The 20813-nt window shown below is 40.9% G+C and overlaps 1 protein-coding gene across 1 annotated transcript in view; it reads right to left on the bottom strand.

Moving 5' to 3' along the window:
• Positions 1 to 20813, bottom strand: part of PAPSS2 (3'-phosphoadenosine 5'-phosphosulfate synthase 2) — a 105713-nt gene that overhangs the window by 11891 nt on the left and 73009 nt on the right. Inside the window, exons 3-8 of the mRNA XM_049764610.1 lie at positions 20484 to 20719; positions 19012 to 19150; positions 17430 to 17548; positions 16764 to 16877; positions 13149 to 13260; positions 5513 to 5718 (exon numbers count right to left, since the gene is read on the bottom strand). Coding sequence (XP_049620567.1) covers positions 5513 to 5718; positions 13149 to 13260; positions 16764 to 16877; positions 17430 to 17548; positions 19012 to 19150; positions 20484 to 20719 — 926 coding nt within the window. The remainder of the gene's footprint in view (positions 1 to 5512; positions 5719 to 13148; positions 13261 to 16763; positions 16878 to 17429; positions 17549 to 19011; positions 19151 to 20483; positions 20720 to 20813) is intronic.

Raw genomic sequence — 20813 nt, 5'->3', positions numbered from 1 at the left:
TGAGGAGCACTGCCAGGTGTGCCCCCCATCCCAAGGATGTTTCCATTTTGTAGTACAGAATGTTAAAAAGCGGTGATCTTCACAGTCAAGAAGAAAAGCCTTAATGACATTCACAGGCAATCACATAAAAAAATAACCAAATTGCGACTGCATTAAACTTTTTGCATATGATAAGGGCTGAATATTTATGAATCCCGTGTCTACTGGGTCAATATTTAGAATGTATAAAAGTTTGATTTGGGGGCCACACCCAGCGGTGCTCAGGGGTTACCCCTGGTTCTGCACTCAGAAATTTTTCTTAGCATGCTTGGGGGACCATACTGGATGCCGAGAATCAAACCCAGGTCTATCCTGGGTCAGCCATTTGCAAGGCAAATGCCTTACTGCTGTGCTATCTCTCTGGCCCTCAGAATATATTTTTGAAAAAAACCCTGCAGCTCAACAACCAAACCTCCAATTTAAAAATAAGTAAAAGGCTAATATAATTCTCTAACAGTGCTATATAAAATGGCCAAGAAGAAGATGAAAAGACTCAATAATCACTCATTATAGGAGAAAAGGAAGCCTCATGCTGATTTTGATGGCCACTGTTGAAAACGAAATAAATGTTGGCAAAGGTGCAGGGAAATCAGCATCCCAGAGCACGGCTGGAGGAATTGTAAAATAATGCTAGGTGGTGGAAAATGGTATGGAGTGTCTTCAAATTATAAAAATGGAATCAGCCTATGATTCAGCAATCTGTTTCTCATTCATATTCAAAGCAGCACAATTTGTAATATTCAAAGGGTAGAAGTAACCCAAATGTCCTTCAGCAGACAAGCAGCTAAACAATGAATATTATATATTCATACACTGGAAAAGTATTCAGCCTTAAAAATAAAGGGGGCTGGAGAGATAGCATGGAGGTAAGGCATTTGCCTTGCATGCAGAAGGACAGTGGTTTGAATCCCAGCATCCCATATGGTTCCCCGAGCCTGCCAGGAGCGATTTCTGAGCGTAGAGCCAGGAGGAACCCCTGAGCGTTGCCGGGTGTGACCCAAAAACCAAAAACCAAAAATAAAAATAAATAAATAAAGAAAGAAAACTCTGTCAAAGTTACAATATGAATAAACCTCAAAGATACCATACTAAAAAGGACATAAGGCATTCATGACAAGACAAGCGGCACAGTTCTACATGTATGAGGGATAGAAAATATAGGGGAGCAGGAAGGAACAGCAGTTCTCATAGAAGGGGGATTTTGCTTCTGCTGAAACTGGTGACATCATGGGGCCAGAGAGATAGCACAGCGGTAGGATGTTTTTCTTGCATGTGACCAACCTGGGATGAACCCAGGTTTGATTCCCGACATCCCATATGGTCCTCTGAGCCTGCCAGGAGTGATTTTTGAGCATAAAGCCAGGAGGAACCCCTGAATACTGTTGGGTATGGCCTAAAAACAAAAACAAAAAATGTGGTGGCATCTGAGGACAATGTTGTCACATTGGAATGAGGAAGGACAAGTTATTGCTGAGTATTAAAGAAAAAAAAATGTACTACAGAATCTCCCTATGTTGCACAGAATAGTCCTCAAAAAATGATAATAAAAAATGATCCAGCCCAATAATAAATGGTCCTGGTGATTGAAAATTTCTGGTATGGATAGTTATCTATTATTTATTTGTTTGTTTGCTGTTTTTTTTGTTTGTTTGTGTTTTTTTTTGCCACAAACACATGACATTTATGTCTTCCTGGCCTCCTTCCTAAGCTCTGTGCTCAGAAAACTCGACTGACAAAAATACAAAAATGTTCATGTCTGTACATTTAAATTCTTCTATAGTTAGGCTATGAGACAAAATGAGAGGGGGGGTGGGAGAGAGAGGGAGAAAGAGGGAGGGAGAGAAAAGGGAAGAAGGAAGAGAGGGAGGGAGGGAGAGAGAAAGAGTGAGGAGAGAGAGGAGAGAGAGGAGAGAGAGAAAAGAGGGAGAGGAGAGAGAGGAGGGAGGGGAGAGAGATGAGAGAAAAAGAGTGAGGAGAGAGAAAAGAGGGAGAGAGAGAAAAGAGAGGGGGAAAGAGGGGAGAGAGAGAGTGGGGGAGAAACAAAAAAAACTTCCTATCCCAGGAACTGTAGTGACTCCTTTAGGACACTAGGGGTCCATCGTATATTATTTTCTTGGTGAAGGCAAGATTGAAACACTTTCACAACCAGTCTTGTCTTCAACAATGTTGAAGCTCATTGTTAAAGCTTTGCTTTGGACAATTTTTAGGATGGCAAGGGAAAAAAAGGCATCTTTTTTCCCAAAGGGAAGATTTAGCAGTGAGACTCAGCTTTCAGTGAGGAAGGACAACTGGTTTTGCCTAATTTTCTAGGACTTTTGGACTAGGACTAAAAGTCTCCATCTCCTTCCACGTTTCCTACCAAAACCGAACTCAGCTAGAGAATTTCCAGAAATGGACACACAGATAAATGAGGATTGAAAATGCCTTGTGAAAGAGTGAAAGAGAGACTGGGCTCAGACTCTTATCAAGACCCCAAGTCACATTCTCATCCTGTCTGGCTTGAATCACAATTGCCAAAAACATGTTGGAAAATAAGATTAAAAACAAAACCCATTGCTTCAGAAATTACTTAATTTTGTTGTATTACTTTTCTTCCTTACCCTGTGTATATGTCTTTTAAACCCAAAGAGTGGAGCTAATGAAAGGTCCCAGAGGAAAGGTCAGATTTAGAAGCAGCATAGTTAACCAGGAAAGAAGTGAAATAGATTCTTTATTTTTTGGGGGTTTTTTTTGGGGGGGGCGGTTGGGTAACACCCGGCAGCACTCAGGGGTTACTCCTGGCTCTGTGCTCAGAAATCACCCCTGGCAGGCTAGGGGGAAACATATGGGATGTTGGGATTCGAACCACAGTCATTCCTGGGTCAGCTGCATGCAAGGCCAATGCCCTATCACTGGGATATCTTTTTGGCCCCTGAAATAGATTCTAATTTGGGCCCTGAACACAAGTCCTTACAGAGTTCTCAGTCCTGCGTGGGTACCATCAAGGACTATGACTACTTTCTTGGAACAAAACTTGTCATATGATTTTGAGCAGTTAAGATGTGTTCAGATAAAACCATTTATCTACACAGTGACTAATAAAAAGCTGCCCTGCTTTTTTCATTGATCTCTGGAAGGATCTTGTAATTATCTTGTGGAGTTTCAAGTCTTAAAATGAAACAAGAGTTTTCCAGATGTCTATTTTGCAGCGTCAAAAGGTTTGGAAGATATTTCGGATTTACTGAGTAGAATTCCCCTCCCTTGATAAATAAAATAAATCCAGGGCCAGAGAAAGGGCTATGTCTTGTTTAATTAAGGTTGCCTTTTTTTTTTTTTTTTTTTTTTTTTGTGGGTCACACCCAGCATCACTCAGGGGCTCTTCACTCAGAAGTTGCTCCTGGCAGGCTCAGGGGACGATATGGGATGCCTGGAATCAAACCATGGTCTGTCTGGGGTTGGATGTGTGCAAGGCAAACACCCTATTGTTGCACTCTCTGTCTGGCCCCAATAAAGCTTTTTATTGTTTCCTAGACATCAAATTGCTCTCTTTTTGTAGAAACTTTAATGGAAAACTAAATTTTTAATTGGATTGATGTCGTTATTATTATTCATTTTTGTTGTTATTTGGGGGCCTCAGTGCTCAGAGATTGCTCCTGGTTCTGTACTCAGGAATGCAGATTCTGGGGTTATCATATGGAGTACAACTCAGATTAAATGCATGGAAGGCAAAAATCCTACCAGCTGTACTATATTTCCAGCCCCAGAACTGACCCCAAAATTGTAGTAATATCAACTCTAAGTCTCTCTAATTTTGTTTTTTTTTTTTTTTTTGGTTTTTGGTTTTTGGGCCACATCCGGCATTGCTCAGGGGTTACTCCTGGCTGTCTGCTCAGAAATAGCTCCTGGCAGGCACGGGGCCCATATGGGACACTGGGATTTGAACCAACCACCTTTGATCCTGGATCGGCTGCTTGCAAGGCAAACACCGCTGTGCTATCTCTCTGGGCCCAAGTCTCTCTAATTTTGAATGAGGAATCAAATTTTATTTTGTTTTAAATTTTACCTAATTTCTTTTATGGGAAATGACAATACCCCACTATTCCAAAATAGCCTTCGCTAACTCACATTTCATCTCCAACAGGATTTAGAAATGGGGAAGGAATCAAAGGAGTGTAGCCTACTTTGCTTTTTTATAGGTTAGACTCTATGCAATTCATATAAGATGAACATATTTTCAGTCTTTAAAAAAAAATGTAATCAAAAAAAAAAAAAAAATGTAATCTTGGGGCCGGAGAGATAGCACAGGGCATTTGCCTTGCAAGCAGCCAATCCAGGACCAAAGGTAGTTGGTTCGAATCCCGGTGTCCCCTATGGTCCCCCATGCCTGCCAGGAGCTATTTCTGAGCAGACAGCCAGGAGTAACCCCTGAGCACACAAAAACAAAGAAAAGTGTAATCTTTTCTCCAGATACTCTTCCTCTGAGATAAATTTTGTTTACTGAAAGGATACCAATGACCTCACGGACCACTGATCATGAACTCCGAGTCACTTTCCAGCAGTTGGCTATGTCTATTTTGTATAGAAACACTGACTTCCTTTGTGAATTTTCAAGATGACTAGAACTGTTGGCTCTGGATATGACTTTCTCCTCTACTTGTGATGCTAGATTCAATTATTCCCCTGCTAGGAGTGATAGTACACTCCTAGTGATACCAGGGCATGTATGTCTTGCTCTGCATATGACACACCTAGGTTCAATTCATGATACCCCATATAGTCCCTTGATTTGATCAGGAATGTTTTCTGAATAAAATGTCCAAAATAATCCCTGGGCACTGCCAGGTGTGTTCCCCCAAACGCTCTATCCCCCAACAACAAATCCAATGATTTACATGGTAATAGGGTTTTCCATTTAGCTGAGGACAGAGTGGAAGGGCTCAAGAGATCATTAAATCCTTCCCTCAATTCAAAAAATACTTCTTTGCTGCTCTATAAAAAGACCAGGCCTGGAAAACCTTCCTTAGAAATGCATATTTTGGGGGACCGGAGAGGTAGCACAGCGATAGGGCATTTGCCCTGTACACAGCTGACCCAGAATGAACTCGGGTTTGATCCCTGGCATCCCGTCTGAGCCAGAGCCAAGAGTAACTCCTGAGGCTGCTGGGTGTGGTCCCCAAAACAAAGAAACAACCAAAAAAATAAAAAGAAGAAAGAAAGAGAGAAAGAAAGAAAGAGAGAGAGAGAGAGAGAGAGAGAGAGAGAGAGAGAGAGAGAAAGAAAGAAAGAAAGAAAGAAAGAAAGAAAGAAAGAAAGAAAGAAAGAAAGAAAGAAAGAAAGAAAGAAAGAAAGAAAGAAAGAAAGAAAGAAAGAAAGAAGAAAAGAGAAATGAATTCTTTAAGCACCATTTTCCTATGCCCTTCATGAAGGAATTGAAAAGAAAATTGTATATGGAAGTTGAAACAGATCAAGAAAACTCAGAGTGCTTGCAACTTACTTTGATATGAGGGTGTTTTGCACACGTTGTCCCCCATACACGGGAGCAACGTTCCTCTTTTCTATGTTCGTAGAATTCAGGGTCCTGCAAGATGGCGACCTTTTTCCCACCATACATCAGGACAAACTTGCTGCACCCTTCCAGCCTCTTCTTATCATCCGTGGAGACAGGCAGTACGATGGGGACACTCATGTTGATCACTCCGTCTGTGGGAAGAGCAGAGTGGGGTGTAAGGATCAAAGGGTGAGCTCCTTGAAGGATCACTGACATGTGCAGAATGTCCCTTTCCACATGCCTGAAAAAGGTATTAAGCCCTTCGCTCAACATGGCTGTGTTTGCTACAGCAGTCTCTCTAGGGTCTGTGAATTCTCAAAATAAAAGATGTTGCATTTGTGAAAAGTGAGTTTCTAACTGGGGATCTAGCTAATAAGGGACCTAAACTAATAGGTTATTCATCTTAATAACCTAGAGAACTATTCTGGAGGACCATGAAGAGATGTCTCTCTTCCAAAAATCCCTTATTAGAGCTAAGAACTCAAAGATCTGAAAAACCCAAGTTAATAGCGTACACATTGACAACACAAACAAAAAAGCTCAACTTTTTTTTTTTTTTTTGAAATAGAACCTTATAGTTACAAGTTGAAAAATCTCCCCTGGGAAATAAGGGAGGTACCAAGACCAAACAGATGTAAGATCACTAAGTAGTAAGCTAGGCACAGAGAGGACCACTCATGCTAGCAGCCCCAGGGGTGAGGGAGGAGGTTATGGGAGGCAGGACGGGAACGAAGGTGGAGGGAGGACAATTCGGTGATGGGAATTTCCCTGATTTTATGTTAATATGTATCTAAAATATTATTGTCAATGATATGTAAGCAGTATGTTTAAAATAAAAATATATTATTAAATAAAAAAAACTGAACATAATTCCTATTCAACTACTTTTACTTGAAAAAACTGTAATTTTTGTCATTTTTTAAGTAACAATAATTTGCTGGGCACTAACTATATATTTAAATCAATGTCCCAGTTTTTTTTATTTTTACCATCATTTACTCATTCATTGATTAAATAATGAAATGATTTATTGAGTCTATTTGATTCTTTTGTGACAAATAAAATGTAACATCCACCATATCCTATCTCTTATCTATTTGTATTCTGGTCATAGACCAATTTTGATGTTCCTAATTTTTTAAGGGTATCTGTGCAAAAACAGGCATCCATCACAAGCCTTTATGATGTCAAAAATAAGGGTTTCATGTTGTTGCGTTATTCTTAATAAAATATATTATATGGTTAAAAAAAAAAGAAAAATCTCCCCTGAATTGTTTAGGCTTTAATTGCCTTTCTACCACATGGAATTGAAAAAAAGTCAGCATTTATTAATAGATATCTTCCGGATGTTTGTAGTCTAGCTACAGCATCACTTTTCAATATTTTGAAGATTTTTCTGGGAGTTGAAAGGCTTCCTAGTTTAATTATAATTGAGAACCATCAGTCAGATGGAGGAATGCAAAAGGACAGAGATTATTTACGGAAGGGTATGTATTTTCTTTGAAGAGGAAGCACTTCTCACAAGGGAGCACTTTTCACCTTCATGTGGAGTCTCTTATAAAGAATTAAATCAGGTGTTCTGGTTTCCTAGTACATAAGAAAAACAAAAATTGGAAGGTGTGATGTGGCATTCAGAGAATTTACATCTTCAGCTTCAGCTGCAAGAAAAATCAAGAGGCAGCTTGACTGAAAGGAAAGAGTTCTGTCTTTGAAAAAACAGAAAAGGAAGGTTCATATTATGTGCTATATTTGGGAAGGTAACAGTGCTCAGATAGTAGGTCATACATTATTCTAGACATTTCTCTGAAATCTGTTTTCCAGAGAAGAACATTTAAATGAGTTGACTGAGTAAGGCAGATTACTCTTCATAATGTGGTGAACCTCACCAAATCACTAAAGGGTCTTAATATTTGACAACCTTATAAAGAGTGATAAAGTAAAGAAATAAAATTCAAAGCAAAAGTGGGACAGGAACCCAGAGAATGCCTAGCTAAGCCTCTGCAGGATTGCTGTGCTGTCCTCCTCAGATTAGTCTGGTTGAAATCCAAGGAATAAATATTCCACATTTGTATTGCCATTGCTTCCTTGTTCACTAAGTTACTGCCCTGTGCAGTCTCTGACCTATCTTCATCTTGACCTTGAGTGAAAAATCCAAACTGAAGTTACCTACAGCACTCCCTCATGGCTAATCTTCAGGACACAGGGAAATAAAATTCTGCTGAGTCATAATATCAACTGAACTGTATACAAAGATATGGGTAGAAAGAGGTTTCCCTATCATTTTTATTGGCATTTACAATATAAATCAAACAATATATTTGGGTGTGGAGACATCCTCCAGGCCTTTAAACATTAACTTGGACTTTCAACCTTTGTCCTCTGTAAGCTTCCATTCTTGATTCTTTTCTTTCTTTTTATTCCCTGGAATATATGATATCAAATGATATCGAATATCAAATGCACATGGGTTTATATGAAAAAAAAACACAGCAAAGGTGACATGAGTTGAGTGGGTAGGTGGAGAGAAATAGAGGTGAAAGGAAAGGGTATAGGGTTATTATTTTCTTGCCTTGTGTCTTACTTTAGAAAAATGGAGTGTGCTTTCTTGGGTCATGGTTAGTTTAACCCACAACTTACTGTCCAGTGAGTAATTTTGATTTTGTTGTGAATTATTTTCTATTTTTTTTTCTTTTTCTTTCTTTTTTTTTTTTTTGATCACACCCAGCAGTGCTCAGGGGTTACTCCTGGCTCTATGCTCAGAAATCGCTCCTGGCAGGCTCGAGGACCATATGGGATGCCGGGATTCAAACCACCGTCCTTCTGCATGCAAGGCAAATGCTTTACCTCCATGCTATCTCTCCGGCCCCATGAATGATTTTCAAACCTTTTGCTTATCAGTTGTTTGGGGAAAGTTCTATGCAAAACCTAAATTATTTTTTGTTGCTTAACTGGGCTTTTTTGTTCATTGCTTTTGGGCCATACTAGTAGTATTAGCTTATTACTTGTATTAGTAGCTTATTCTTGGCTCAACAGTCCTGGACTGGTCTTGGTGGTCTTGGAGGACCACATAGAGTGTCAGAATTGAACCCAGGTCAGTCTTGTGCATGGTAAATGCCCTACCTGCTGTATTATCTTTCCACTTCCAACCTAACTAGGCATTTAAAAGGAAAAACAGCAATAATGTAAACAATCCCAAAACAATGATATATTCAAAGTTTTTACCTTTTTACCTTCATTCTGGTGCGATGTTTTACAGATACAGCAAATGTTTTTTTATCTCATAATTCTACAACTATCAATCATCATAGCTGGAAATTAAATTCATGCATAATCACACATCACAAACAAATGAAGTAAAATCATTCACAATCCAACCAGGTGCTTCCACTTTAAATTGCAGCTAAAATGGTTTTATCCTTTGTTAATTACAAATACTTCATAAATGCATTTGGAAAAAAAACTTTCCAGGTTTATGGGACTAAATGAGGACCAAGACTCAAGTAGGAATAATTAGAAGTAATAAGTATGAGAATAAGTAGAAGTAAGGAGAAGCATAATTTTTTTTTTAATCTCAAGAACAGAATTTGCAGTGACGGTTTTGATGTTTATTTGCACTGGCCAAACAAAACATTATAATCAACTGCATCTTTTCAGAAATTTCCTGTTATTTGAAATCCAATCGACAGAAGGATGTAATTCCATAGTCCACCTTATCTAATGCTTTAGTTATCTTCAGTCAACTGTGGTCTTCAAGCATTGTATATAATAATTGATTGTAGGAAAGACCATGTTCACATTACTTATTACAGTATATTGCCCTCATTGTTCTATTTAATAACTATTGTTAATCTGTCTGTGCTTAATTTATAGATTAACTTTATGATAGGTATATTTGTAAAGGAAAAAAATCAATAGAGGTTTCAATACTATGCAAGGTTTCAGGCATCTATTAGGGGTCTTGGAACATCTGCCCCCAAATAAAGGGAGATTATTTTATTATTTTTTATTGTATTATTTTATTATAACTGGTTGGATCATGAACTGTTAGCAATTCCAACTGTTTCATTTGATTTTTTTTGGTTAGGTTTTAACCATTGTTTATTGATGTAAAATATCTAATTACAGCAATTAAACTACTCGGAAAGGTAAAGTACATACCAGGAAGGACCAGGCCTAGAGAAATACAAACACAATTGAAAAACATGTTTTCAGCTCTCCACGAACATCATCTTAAAGCAACAATGTCAAGGATCACATTCCTAGTGTGAAACTTCATACAACACACAAATATCCTGAGAGTATTTTTCTGATGCTATTTTTTTTTCTGATGCTATTTTTTGTTTGTTTGTTTTTTTGTTTTTGGGTCACACCTGGCAGCGTTCAGGGGTTACTCCTGGCTCTACGCTCAGAAATTGCTCCTGGCAGGCATGGGGGACCCTATGGGATGCTGGGATTCGAACCACCGTCCTTCTGCATGCAAGGCAAAGGCCTTACCTCCATGCTATCTCTCCAGCCCCAATTTCTGATGCTATATTTAAGCTTCAAGAAAGTACGACAGCAAAACAGTGGTAAATCAGAATTTATATAGACTCCACTGGTCAAAGAATATGCTAAGTTTTCATTGAATTACTTCAATCTTTAGTGACAGCTATTGAATATATTGTGTATAGATAGATTTACTATGTTTACTACTGACTTTTTACTTTTATTTCTTTTGTTTTTTTGGGCCACACCCAATGATGCTCGGGGTCACTCCTGGCTATGCACTCAGAAATCGCTCTTGGCTTCAGGGACCATATGGGACTCCTGGGACCAAACCGAGGTCAGTCCTGGGTCAGCCGCATGGTGCAAAGCAAATGCCCTACATCTTGCACCACTGCCCCAGCCGCATTACTGCATTTTTGTTTTAATTTCTATTCAAAGTATTCCTGACATTGATGTTTGCAATTATTTGAATTTCATGATATAAAAAGCAATTTTAGTGCTGGTTCAGTGTAGTCGGTGCTCCCTCTCTTGCCATCTCTTTATTGAATTGTACCAATACATTTTTTTAGATCTGAATGGGGCTTGGTTGGTATTAGACAATAGATTAGAAGTGATCTAATTTTTTAATGAACCACTTGCATAAAATGAAAAACATGTTATAAAAATATTATCCAGAAACATCATCCAGATGATTGTCTACTTAAAAATAATTGTAATATAAAATAAGTCCTCCAACTCAAGAATGGAGCTGTCCCTCAGAAGTATGTGATGTTATAACTGTTGAAAGGACATGAAACTATGCCAAGGAGAACAATTACGGAGCCAGAAAAAAATTGGGTTTGAATTAACCTTTCCAATAATTTCCTCTTATGGACAAAAGCTGTATCGAGTGATAAACTTTTTATAAGATTCTTAAGGACGCTCCATAGAAATTTCCAAAATGAATAATTATACCAATTTACCTTCCAGGCCAGGAGAGTTTAAATAATTTGCTTGAGGTTTATAGTTAATCACTGGCATATGTACTCAAATAGTTTGGCAGCAAAATTATGGCAGCATAATTCACTTCTTATTTATAAGATATTTTGATTCGATTTAGGTAGAGTTGGGTAGCACCAAATATCCCTACTACCTATTTTTTTAAAAAGTTGATTTCCATAAGAGGCTTCTTTATGATGTTTGGACTTTGAATTCTAACTACATATGGGAATGACCAGTGAACCTTGGCTGCAGGGTTAAGTAAGGTAATAGTAGCAAATAATCTCTATAGGAGGAGAAAGGGTGAGTCTTGTAGAGAATTCCAGAAAAGATTCCTCAAGTGAGAAAAGAGTAAGAGTTACATTAGCCAGCAGGACACTGGCCTTTAACCCCAAACCCCATCCCTGAATAAACCATACAGGCAGCCAAAGGAGAACAAAAAGAAGTGCATGGATTAGGAGAGTTTTTCTCAGATTCTTTTTGTGTGTTTGTTTGTTTTGGGCCACACCTGGCATTGTTCAGGGTTTATTCCTGGCTCTGAGCTCAGAAATTGCTCCTGGCTCAGGGGACCATATGGGACACCAAGGGATTAAACCCGAGTCCATCCTGGGTCAGCTGCATGCAAGGCAAATGCCCTACCACTGTGCTACCACTCTGGCCCCTGTTCTCAGATTCTAACACAGTAAGCAACCTACTAGAGAGAACTTAGCTGGGTTTAAGACAGAAGAATTCATTTCCATCCCATATGAGAAAGGATCATGAAGAGCCACAGACCACTAGCTTTTAGGACTTAATGTCCGGAGTGAATGGGTGTGATCTGCCCTTCTGTGGGTGCAGAGAGCAAAGTAGATCCACATGACCAGTGGCTTTGGGTCTAACTCAGGAGACAGGGATCACTCCTTGAGAAGTCTCGAAAATGGGATCTGGAGGTTGAATCTGGGTGGGCTACATGCAAGGCAACTAACTGCTTTACTCCCTGTACTATCCTCCATCTTATTTGGTTTTGGTTTTTGAAAGTTCTGGAGTCCCAATCAGTATTAAAAAAAATATAATAAAGTTGACTTTTCTCCCACCCCTTATCCCTGACCTTCCCCTCCACTTAAAATAGATAAGTTCCATTTGAGAAGCTCAGACACGGTGAGGAAGGAAATGATCATAGAATGGCCCAATCATTTTCTAAACAGCACAGGCTTCTGACGTTGGTCTGATCGGTTGTCTAAATGTCATGGAGCCAATAACCAGGAAATATCCTTATCCTTCCCTATCAGAATTTAGTGACAGTCTAATGTATTTCATGTGTGTGCATGCACCAAAGGAAACAGCTGCTGCAATGTCTGACACACGCAGCAAACTGGAGCATGGGAGGCAAGTGTATATCAGTAACAAGTGTTGATTTACTGGGGCCACTACACCAGGCAGCCCCCTCAGTGCTCCCACTAGCCCCCACTGAGTCAGAACCAGCAAAAGGCAGGTAGAGATGAAATAGATGACCTTCTTTTTTTTTTTTTTTTTTTGTACAAGTAAGACATTTCCTTTTCAGTTCCTTCTGCTTAAAAACTTTTCTGGGCAACATTTATAACATTTGCAACATTTTTTTCAACATCCTAAAATAAAAGACTTAGACAATCATAGACTTGAACACTTCGTAAATGATCTAAATATTCATATAAATTTTACAAGACAAGGATTAGCACTTCTCCCATGAAGATCTCTGAGTAAGATTGATTTTATTAAAAATTAAGGGTTGGGGGCCCGAAGAGATAGCACAGCGGTGTTTGCCTTGCAAGCAGCCGATCCAGAACCTAAGGTGGTTGGTTCGAATCCCGGTGTCCCATATGGTCCCCATGCCTGCCAGGAGCTATTTCTGAGCAGACAGCCAGGAGGAACCCCTGAGCATCGACGGGTGTGACCCAAAAACCAAAAATAAATAAATAAATAAAAATTAAGGATTGGAGGACCCGAAGAGACAGTACTCTGGCACCCCATCTGGTCCGCAGAACCCCACTCAGGAATGTTCATGAGTGCAGGGCCAGGAGTAACCTCTGAGAGCACTGTCAGGTGTGGTCCTAAAACTATAACTAAGAAAAATAGAGAGTAGAGAATTAAAATATAACCATACCATCTAGCAGGGTGTCAAAGTGAATAACCTGCAAGTACTCCTTCTCTCGCATGAAACCTTTGAGGGGGGTTGCCCAGCCTTCGCTCAAGACCTGCACCCACTGAAGATCCAGCTGAAAAATACGAAAAGTAGATGAATGTTTGTTTCCACGAGTGCCTTTTAAAATGTCATTTATTTATTTATTTATTTATTTATTTACCCATCTATTTTTTTCTTATTCATTGGACAGGAGTATAAAGGGAGGGCATTTCCTATTTTTCAGTGTTCTTATGTCTTATGCTGTAAGTTTTAGTCTAAAACTTTCCTATGGGAGAGTGGTGAAAGGACTATAAATTAAGATGATTTTTTTAATGTTTTAGACTATATTTATCCTTATGGCAAGCAACAGTATTGAAAATTAACTCTTCGTTTTTTTTTTCCTCTACAAAAATTCTGATTTGTAGCAGTAGCACAGCGGTAGGGTATTTGCCTTGCATGCGGTTTATGACCCAGGACGGACCTGGGTTTGATCCTCAGTGTCCCATATAGTCCCCCAAGCCAGGAACGATTTTTGAGTGCATAGCCAGGAGTAATCCCTGAGTGTCACTGGGCGTGGACCAAAAACAAACAAACAAACAAAAAATTCTGGCTTGGGGATAGGTCTTCATTTTTGGCTATTCCTCACTTGAAAACCTATTCACGGGCCTGGAGAGATAGCACAGCGGCGTTTGCCTTGCAAGCAGCCGATCCAGGACCAAAGGTGGTTGGTTCGAATCCCGGTGTCCCATATGGTCCCCCGTGCCTGTCAGGAGCTATTTCTGAGCAGACAGCCAGGAGTAAACCCCTGAGCAATGCCGGGTGTGGCCCAAAAACCAAAAAAAAAAAAAAAAAAAAAAAGAAAAAAAAAAAGAAAAAGAAAACCTATTCACCAGAAATGCTAGACAATGTGTACACTAAGCTATATATGTGGTCTCAGGTCTTTCCTACCCTTTCATTCCCCCCTATTCATGCTTTAAAATCTAGTTCATTGACCTTTGCCTTGATTCCTTTTCTGTCACCCTAGGATCTAAATTAATGTTCTTCTTAGTTTATGGGTCACATTCAACAGTGCTCAGGGGCTACTTTTAGTTCAGTGTTTGGGGTCACTCCCAGAAATGCAGATTATTATTATTATTAAAATAATCTATTGGGACTGGAGAGATGGTACAACCTGGTAGGGTGTTTGCCTTGCTAGGAGTGATTCCTGAGTGCAGAATCAGAAGTAACCCTAAGCATGTCCAGGTGTAAACCAAAATCAACAATATAAAAAAATTCCCTGAAAATGAAATAATTTGTCATTTAGATTTCTTAAAAATTTTCTATTTGGGACCCGAGTGGTGGCACAGGTGGTAGGGCGTTTGCCTTGTATGTGACTGACCTAGGACAGACCGAGGTTTGATCCCCTGGCATCCCAAGCCAGGAGCGATTTTGAGCGCAGAGCCAGAAGTAACCCCTGAGCATCATCAGGTGTGGCCCAAAAAAACAAAAACAAAAACAAAAGAAAAGAAAATTTTCTAATTTTTTCTGTCATTGAAACTATCGTTACATTGCTCTTATCTGCCTGAAGCACTGGGATATTAGAAATTTATTTTGATTTTCTTTTTTTGTTTGTTTTTAGGTCACACCCAGCAGCACTTAGGGGTAACTCCTGGTTCTGTGTTCAGAAATCGCTCCTGGCAGGCACAGGGGACCATATGGGATGCTGGGATGTGAACAACTGTTGGTCCTGAGTCGGCCGCTTGCAAGGCAAACACCCTACTGCTGTGCTATCTCTCTGACCTCCTTGGAATTTATTTTGTAGATTTAAGGGATTTTGCTTGGAATCTTTGTGAGTTAAAGCAGTTTCCCAGTTTATTTTGCCTCTTCTGAAAATGTCATAGTTTTCATGAGTAACAAAAGGTACCAAAGAGCCTGTCATCACCCAGTATGGATGGAACAACTGCACTAGATCCATAAAAAGGTTGAGACACATGTCTGGCAATTTGCTAGAGTTGCATATTCCACCTTCCAGGTAGGGAAAATCAAATGTAACCAAAGTTGTCTGCCTTTTCCTTAAACTGAGTACTGCCTGATGAGGGAAGAGTGTGATTTGCAGTGGAGAAATTTTTACCGCAAATAATGGGTACAAGGCAATGGTCCATGAACTAGATTTTTGTTTTGTTTTGTTTTGTGTTGGGGCTATACCCGGTGACGCTCAGGGGTTACTCCTGGCTACATGCTCAGAAATTGCTCCTGGCTTGGGGACCCTATGAGATATCGGGGATCAAACCCAGGTCTGTCCTGGGTCAGCTGCATGCAAGGCTAGTGCCCTACCGCTATGCTATCATTCTTGCCCCATGACTCGATTTTGCATGAATGGTGGGATGAAAAGATAGTAAAGGCCTGAAGCTTCATGTATAGCTTACAGTACACATTGTCTGAGTTTTGGTGAATAGGTTTTCAAGGCAAGAGTTTCAGAAAATAAAGACCTATAGGCAAAATTTTTGCAGAGAAAAAGAAAAAAGAATGAACAGTGAAAACAGTAAACATTTACAAAGTGATTTACAGAGGAGAAAAAAGGTCAAGATGTTTTTTGGCTATTAGATTAGAACTGCTTTTTGTTTACTTCTAGGTCCTCCTTCATTGCCCAAGAAGCACTTGCACTCAAAACACAAATATTTTCTCAGCAGCAGTTGCCAACAAATAATTCCTGCCTACTGCTAGCTCTCTGGCATAACTGGAAAAAAAAAAAAAAGACAACTATGTAAAAAGGTCCTATGCAAATAGAAAAGTTACCTTACTTATCTGCTATCTTGTAGCGACTTTTGCTGTCAGGTTTGCTTGGAAGAAGAGGTTTTTTTCTTTTGAAAGGTAAAAATGGAATATTTTTTTCCTTATGGATTTTCCTTGTCTAATGGAGTCTAGTTTCCTCATTATTTTAATTTTATTTTATTGTTTTGATTCTTCATATTTTTTTAATTTTTTTTTTTTGGTTTTTGGGTCACACCTGGCAGCGCTCAGGGGTTCCTCCTGGCTCTGAGCTCAGAATTTGCTCCTGGCAGACATGGAGGACCATATGGGATGCAGGGATTTGAACCACCGTCTGTCCTGGATCGGCTGCATGCAAGGCAAACGCCCTAGTGCTATGCTATCTCTCCAGGCTCCAAATTTTTATTTTTATTTTTTATTGTTTTATATTTTGGGCTACATCCGGCAGCGGCACTCAGGGGTTATTCCTGGCTCTGTGCTCAGGAATTGCTCCTGGCAGGCTCAGGGGACCATAGGGGATGCCGGGGATCAAACCTGGGTTGTCCCAGATTAGCTGTGTGCAAGGCAAATATCCTACAGCTGTGCTATCACTCCAGCCCCCAATTTTCCTTATTATAAAGCGTGATTGCAGGGCTTGAGAGAGCATATAGGGGGAAAGGTACTTGCCTTGCATGCTGATTACTGGCACCATTTCAGGGCCCCTAAACACAGCCTGAGCATGAAGGTAGGGATAACCCCAGAGCATCTCTATTATGGTCCCAGCTCTCACCACCACCACCACCAAGAGCACCACTGTAAGCAGGTCATAATAGAGTTCCATGTTTCTCCGAACCAGGGGTACTCTCTTACCTTGGTAATGGGCAATGAAGGGAGAGATTCTGCCTCAGCCCGAACTTGACTGAGCTTGTTTTCCGGCACAAAGAGCTCATGGATGCCTTTGATAACAGTGTGAGGTACAATGTTCTGAAATGAAACAACATGGGTAAGACTTGGAAATAAAAACCATAAAAAGGGGGCCTGAAAGATAGCACAGTGGTAGGGCATTTGCCTTGCATGCATCCAACCCAGGAAGAACCTGGTTCAATCCTTGGCATCCCATATGGTCCTCCAGCCTGCCAGGGGCAATTTCTGAGTGCAGGGCCAGGAGTAGCCCCTGCACCGCTGGGTGTGGCCCCCAAACCAACCAACCAATCAATCAATAAATAAAGTTTTTTTTTTTTGGGCCACATCCAGTGGTGTTCAGGGGTTACTCCTGGCTGTCTGCTCAGAAATAGTTCCTGGCAGGCACAGGGGACCATATGGGACACGGGGATTCGAACCAACCACCTTTGGTCCTGGATCGGCTGCTTGCAAGGCAAACGCCGCTGTGCTATCTCTCCGGGCCCAAATAAAGTTTTTTTTTTTTTTAAAGAAAACTGTAAAAAGAAATGTTTTCTATGACATTTGCTCTTTCTTGACTATTACACTAAACAAACAAACAAACAAACAAACGAACAGGAAAAGTATTTAACCCACCTGCTCTTGCAGCAGCTCTACAACCTGCTGGACACAGTCACTCACCGAAGACAAGTTGGTTTTAAGTACCAACTCAGGAGTTTCAGGTTTCTCATAATCAGAATCAATACCTGTAAATCCTGGAAGACAGAAGGGTGAAAGCTGCATTCCCATGTCCCTGCCACCTCCAGGGTTCAAATTTAGGATCTCATACAAGACAGACATGTGTTCCCCCCACTAAGCCACATTCTAGCTCTTTGAACAACCGTTTTCAATTCCTAAGAACTGACACATGAAAGAAGATATTAATCAGGGAATTTAGACTATAACAGAAAAGGTCACTGGCCATCATTGACCTCTAGCCACAGATTAAAAAAAAATCACAAAGCTATTTTGTTCTTTTCTTTCTTTCCCTATCTTCCCCTCTCATCCTTTCCCTTCACTTTCCTTTTTTCAGGAGGGTATTGGCAATTATCAGTAAAAACATCCTGCAGTGCCTAGGGCTACCCCCAATTCTGCTCAGGAATAATGGTTGGCAGTGCCCAGAAGACCATAGCAGTGCTTGGGATTATATTGGTATTGGCTGCATTGCAAGATAAATGCTCTCTCTTTCTCTTTCTTTTTCTCGTTCTCTTTCTCTTACTGGTATTGGTTGCATTGCAAGATAAACTCTCTCTCCCCCCCCCACCCGCCCCTGTTTTTGGTGCTTGTGTGTAACTTCTGGCTCCGTGCTCAGAAACCACTCCTGGCAGGCTCCAAGATCAAGCCAGGGTCAGCTTTATGCAAGCCCTACCTGCTATGCCATTGCTCTGGCCTCAAATTCTATCTGTCCTAACCCCTGATCCATCTCTCTGGTCTCCCAGAGCTGTATTTTCAACCCTTTTCCCCATATCTTTTGTTTTTGTTTTAGTTTTTGGGCCACACCCGGCTGCGTTCAGGGGTTACTCCTGGCTCTCTGCTCAGAAATTGCTCCTGGCAGGCACAGGGAACCATATGGGATGCAGGGATTCGGACCACCATTGGTCCTGGTTCAGAGACTTGCAAGGCAAACACCCTACCGCTGTGATATCTCTCCGGTCCCTCCCCTGTATCTTTTGCCCTTTTGGGGGAAGAGGGGGTTGCCATACCCCAGTAGTTGTCTGGGGCTACTCTCAGCTCAGTGCTCAGGATGGATATCAGCAGTGCTTGGTGCCATGTGGTACCCAGTAAGCTATCTTTCCCTGGCTGTGTATTTTTAACATGGAAAGCCCCAAATTATCAGCAAAATCTAGTTGGTCAGATCCACATCCTTTGTAATACATTAGAATCAAAAAGGATATGAAGAAAGGAATTCCAACTCACTGGCACACTCCTGCACACACGCCAACATGCAAGACCATTTTAGTTCTCTAAGCTGGTTTGTAGCTGTTTCAGTTCTTAGAAAATCCAAGCTCTTCTTTTAATAAGCCACAGACATACTGAATAGATTACGGCTTGATGAAAAGTTGTGTACGCTCAATAGAGTTTAGTTCACAGTTTTGGAAACTTGGGTTGATTTCTGGGGGCAGGTTAAGAAAGCTCAGTGGCCTGAGTGATTGGCAAAGAGGCTCAAGGCTTCTCCTACCTTTGATCTCCCCAGCCCGTGCCCGTTTGTAGAGGCCTTTCACGTCTCTGCTTTCACAAATGTTCAGGGGTGCGTTTACAAATATTTCAAAGAACGGGAGTCCTGCTGATTCGTGAATTTTGCGGGCATTCTCGCGGTCCTAAAAAAAAAAATAAAAAGGAATGATGTTCAAAAATATAAGATGAGGTTTCCTAGTATAATTTCTCATGACTAAACATCATGTGCCTGGGTATTTGGAAGCCTTTAGATGGCACTTGGGTCTGTGCTTTGCAGAGGTTGCAGGAAACTAGTCTACTAGAGAAAAGCCCAGAAGTTTCACTTTAGTAAACACAGTTCTACTAAAGAGAGCCTGACAATCAGTTTGGAAAGCTGGAAGTAGGGGAATGTTTTAATCAGAGGCTTATTTGTAGCTTCCAGAAATTTCCTGTTTTAAAATGAGCAGAGCTGGGGCCGGAGCTGTGGTATGGAGCGGTAAGACGTCTGCCTTGCTGACGCTAGCCTAGGGTGGACCGTGGTTCGATCCCATGGTCTCCCAAACCAGGAGCGATTTCTGAGCGCATAGCCAGAATAACCCCTGAGTGTCACCGGATGTGGCCCCACAATCCAAAATAAAATAAAATAAAATAAAATGAGCAGAGTTGACCCTTCCCTCAAGTGAGGACAACATGAAAAACACAGAACCCAGTATTTTAGGGGTGAGTTGTTGGGTTTCCGGTGCTGTTCTGGGTTTGTGTGAAGCGAATTAAACATTCCAAGTTGGGGAGAAATGAAATGAAGAACTTGGTTGTTTTCCTTTCTCCTGTGTAACCTTTCCCTCCTTTTTTGCTCTGACCAAGTTTGACTTGCAGTTGTGATTAGGGAAGGGTGTCCTGGCACCTGCAAGTGAAGGAACATTTGTTTGGTTTCAGAACCACACCCAGTGGTGCTCAGGGAACATTCCTGGCCCATGTGCTGAGGGGTTAATCCTGGCAGGGCTCAGGGAACCATAGTGCTGCTGGAAATACAAATCTGGATTGGCCATGTGCAGGGCAAAGGCTCCTCTACTATCTCTTCAGCCCCAGGGACATTCTTTATTTGTTTTGTTTGTTTGTTTTTTCATTTTTTGGGTTCACACCTGGCAGTGCTCAGGAGTTACTCCTCGCTCTGCGCTCAGAAGTCACTCCTGGTGGGCTTGGGAAACCATATGGGATGCCAGAATTAGAACCGAGGTCTGTCCTAGGTTGGCTGTGCGCAAGTCAAATAAATGCCTTACTGCTGTGCTATAGCTCCGGCCCCTCGGGGACATTCTTTAGATAAGTGATATTTAATGGGGTGAAGGAGAATGCGGGTGCAGGAGGGGAAAATGACGGACTTGGAAGGGTGACATTCCTTTGTGCCTTCTCTCCACACAGTTCCTTTTTTATTTTTTTTATTTTTGCTACTTGTGTGGGCACAGAATGTGTGGGAGTTATGTGTGGGAACCATCACTGTACCTTTGCAAAAGGAGAAATAAAACTGGTGATGCAGACCAGGCCAGCATCTGCAAAGAGCTTGGCCACCTCAGCAATCCGTCGGATATTTTCTTCTCTGTCTCCAGCAGAGAAGCCAAGATTTTTATTGAGGCCATGACGGACATTGTCCCCATCAAGGGAGTAGCACGGGATGGCATGGGAGACCAGGTATTCCTCCAGAGCAAAGCTGATTGTTGTCTTTCCAGCACCAGAGAGACCTGTAGAGAGATGAGGTAAGACGAGTCTGGTACTGCTTAAAAGGGTAAACTGGAACCTGAGCTTCATTTTTACTCAATTTAAGCATCACTACAT

This window comes from Suncus etruscus, chromosome 17 (assembly GCF_024139225.1).
Source record: "Suncus etruscus isolate mSunEtr1 chromosome 17, mSunEtr1.pri.cur, whole genome shotgun sequence".
Classification (NCBI taxonomy): Eukaryota; Metazoa; Chordata; class Mammalia; order Eulipotyphla; family Soricidae; genus Suncus; species Suncus etruscus.
This window is presented reverse-complemented; position numbering and strand designations above follow the sequence as displayed.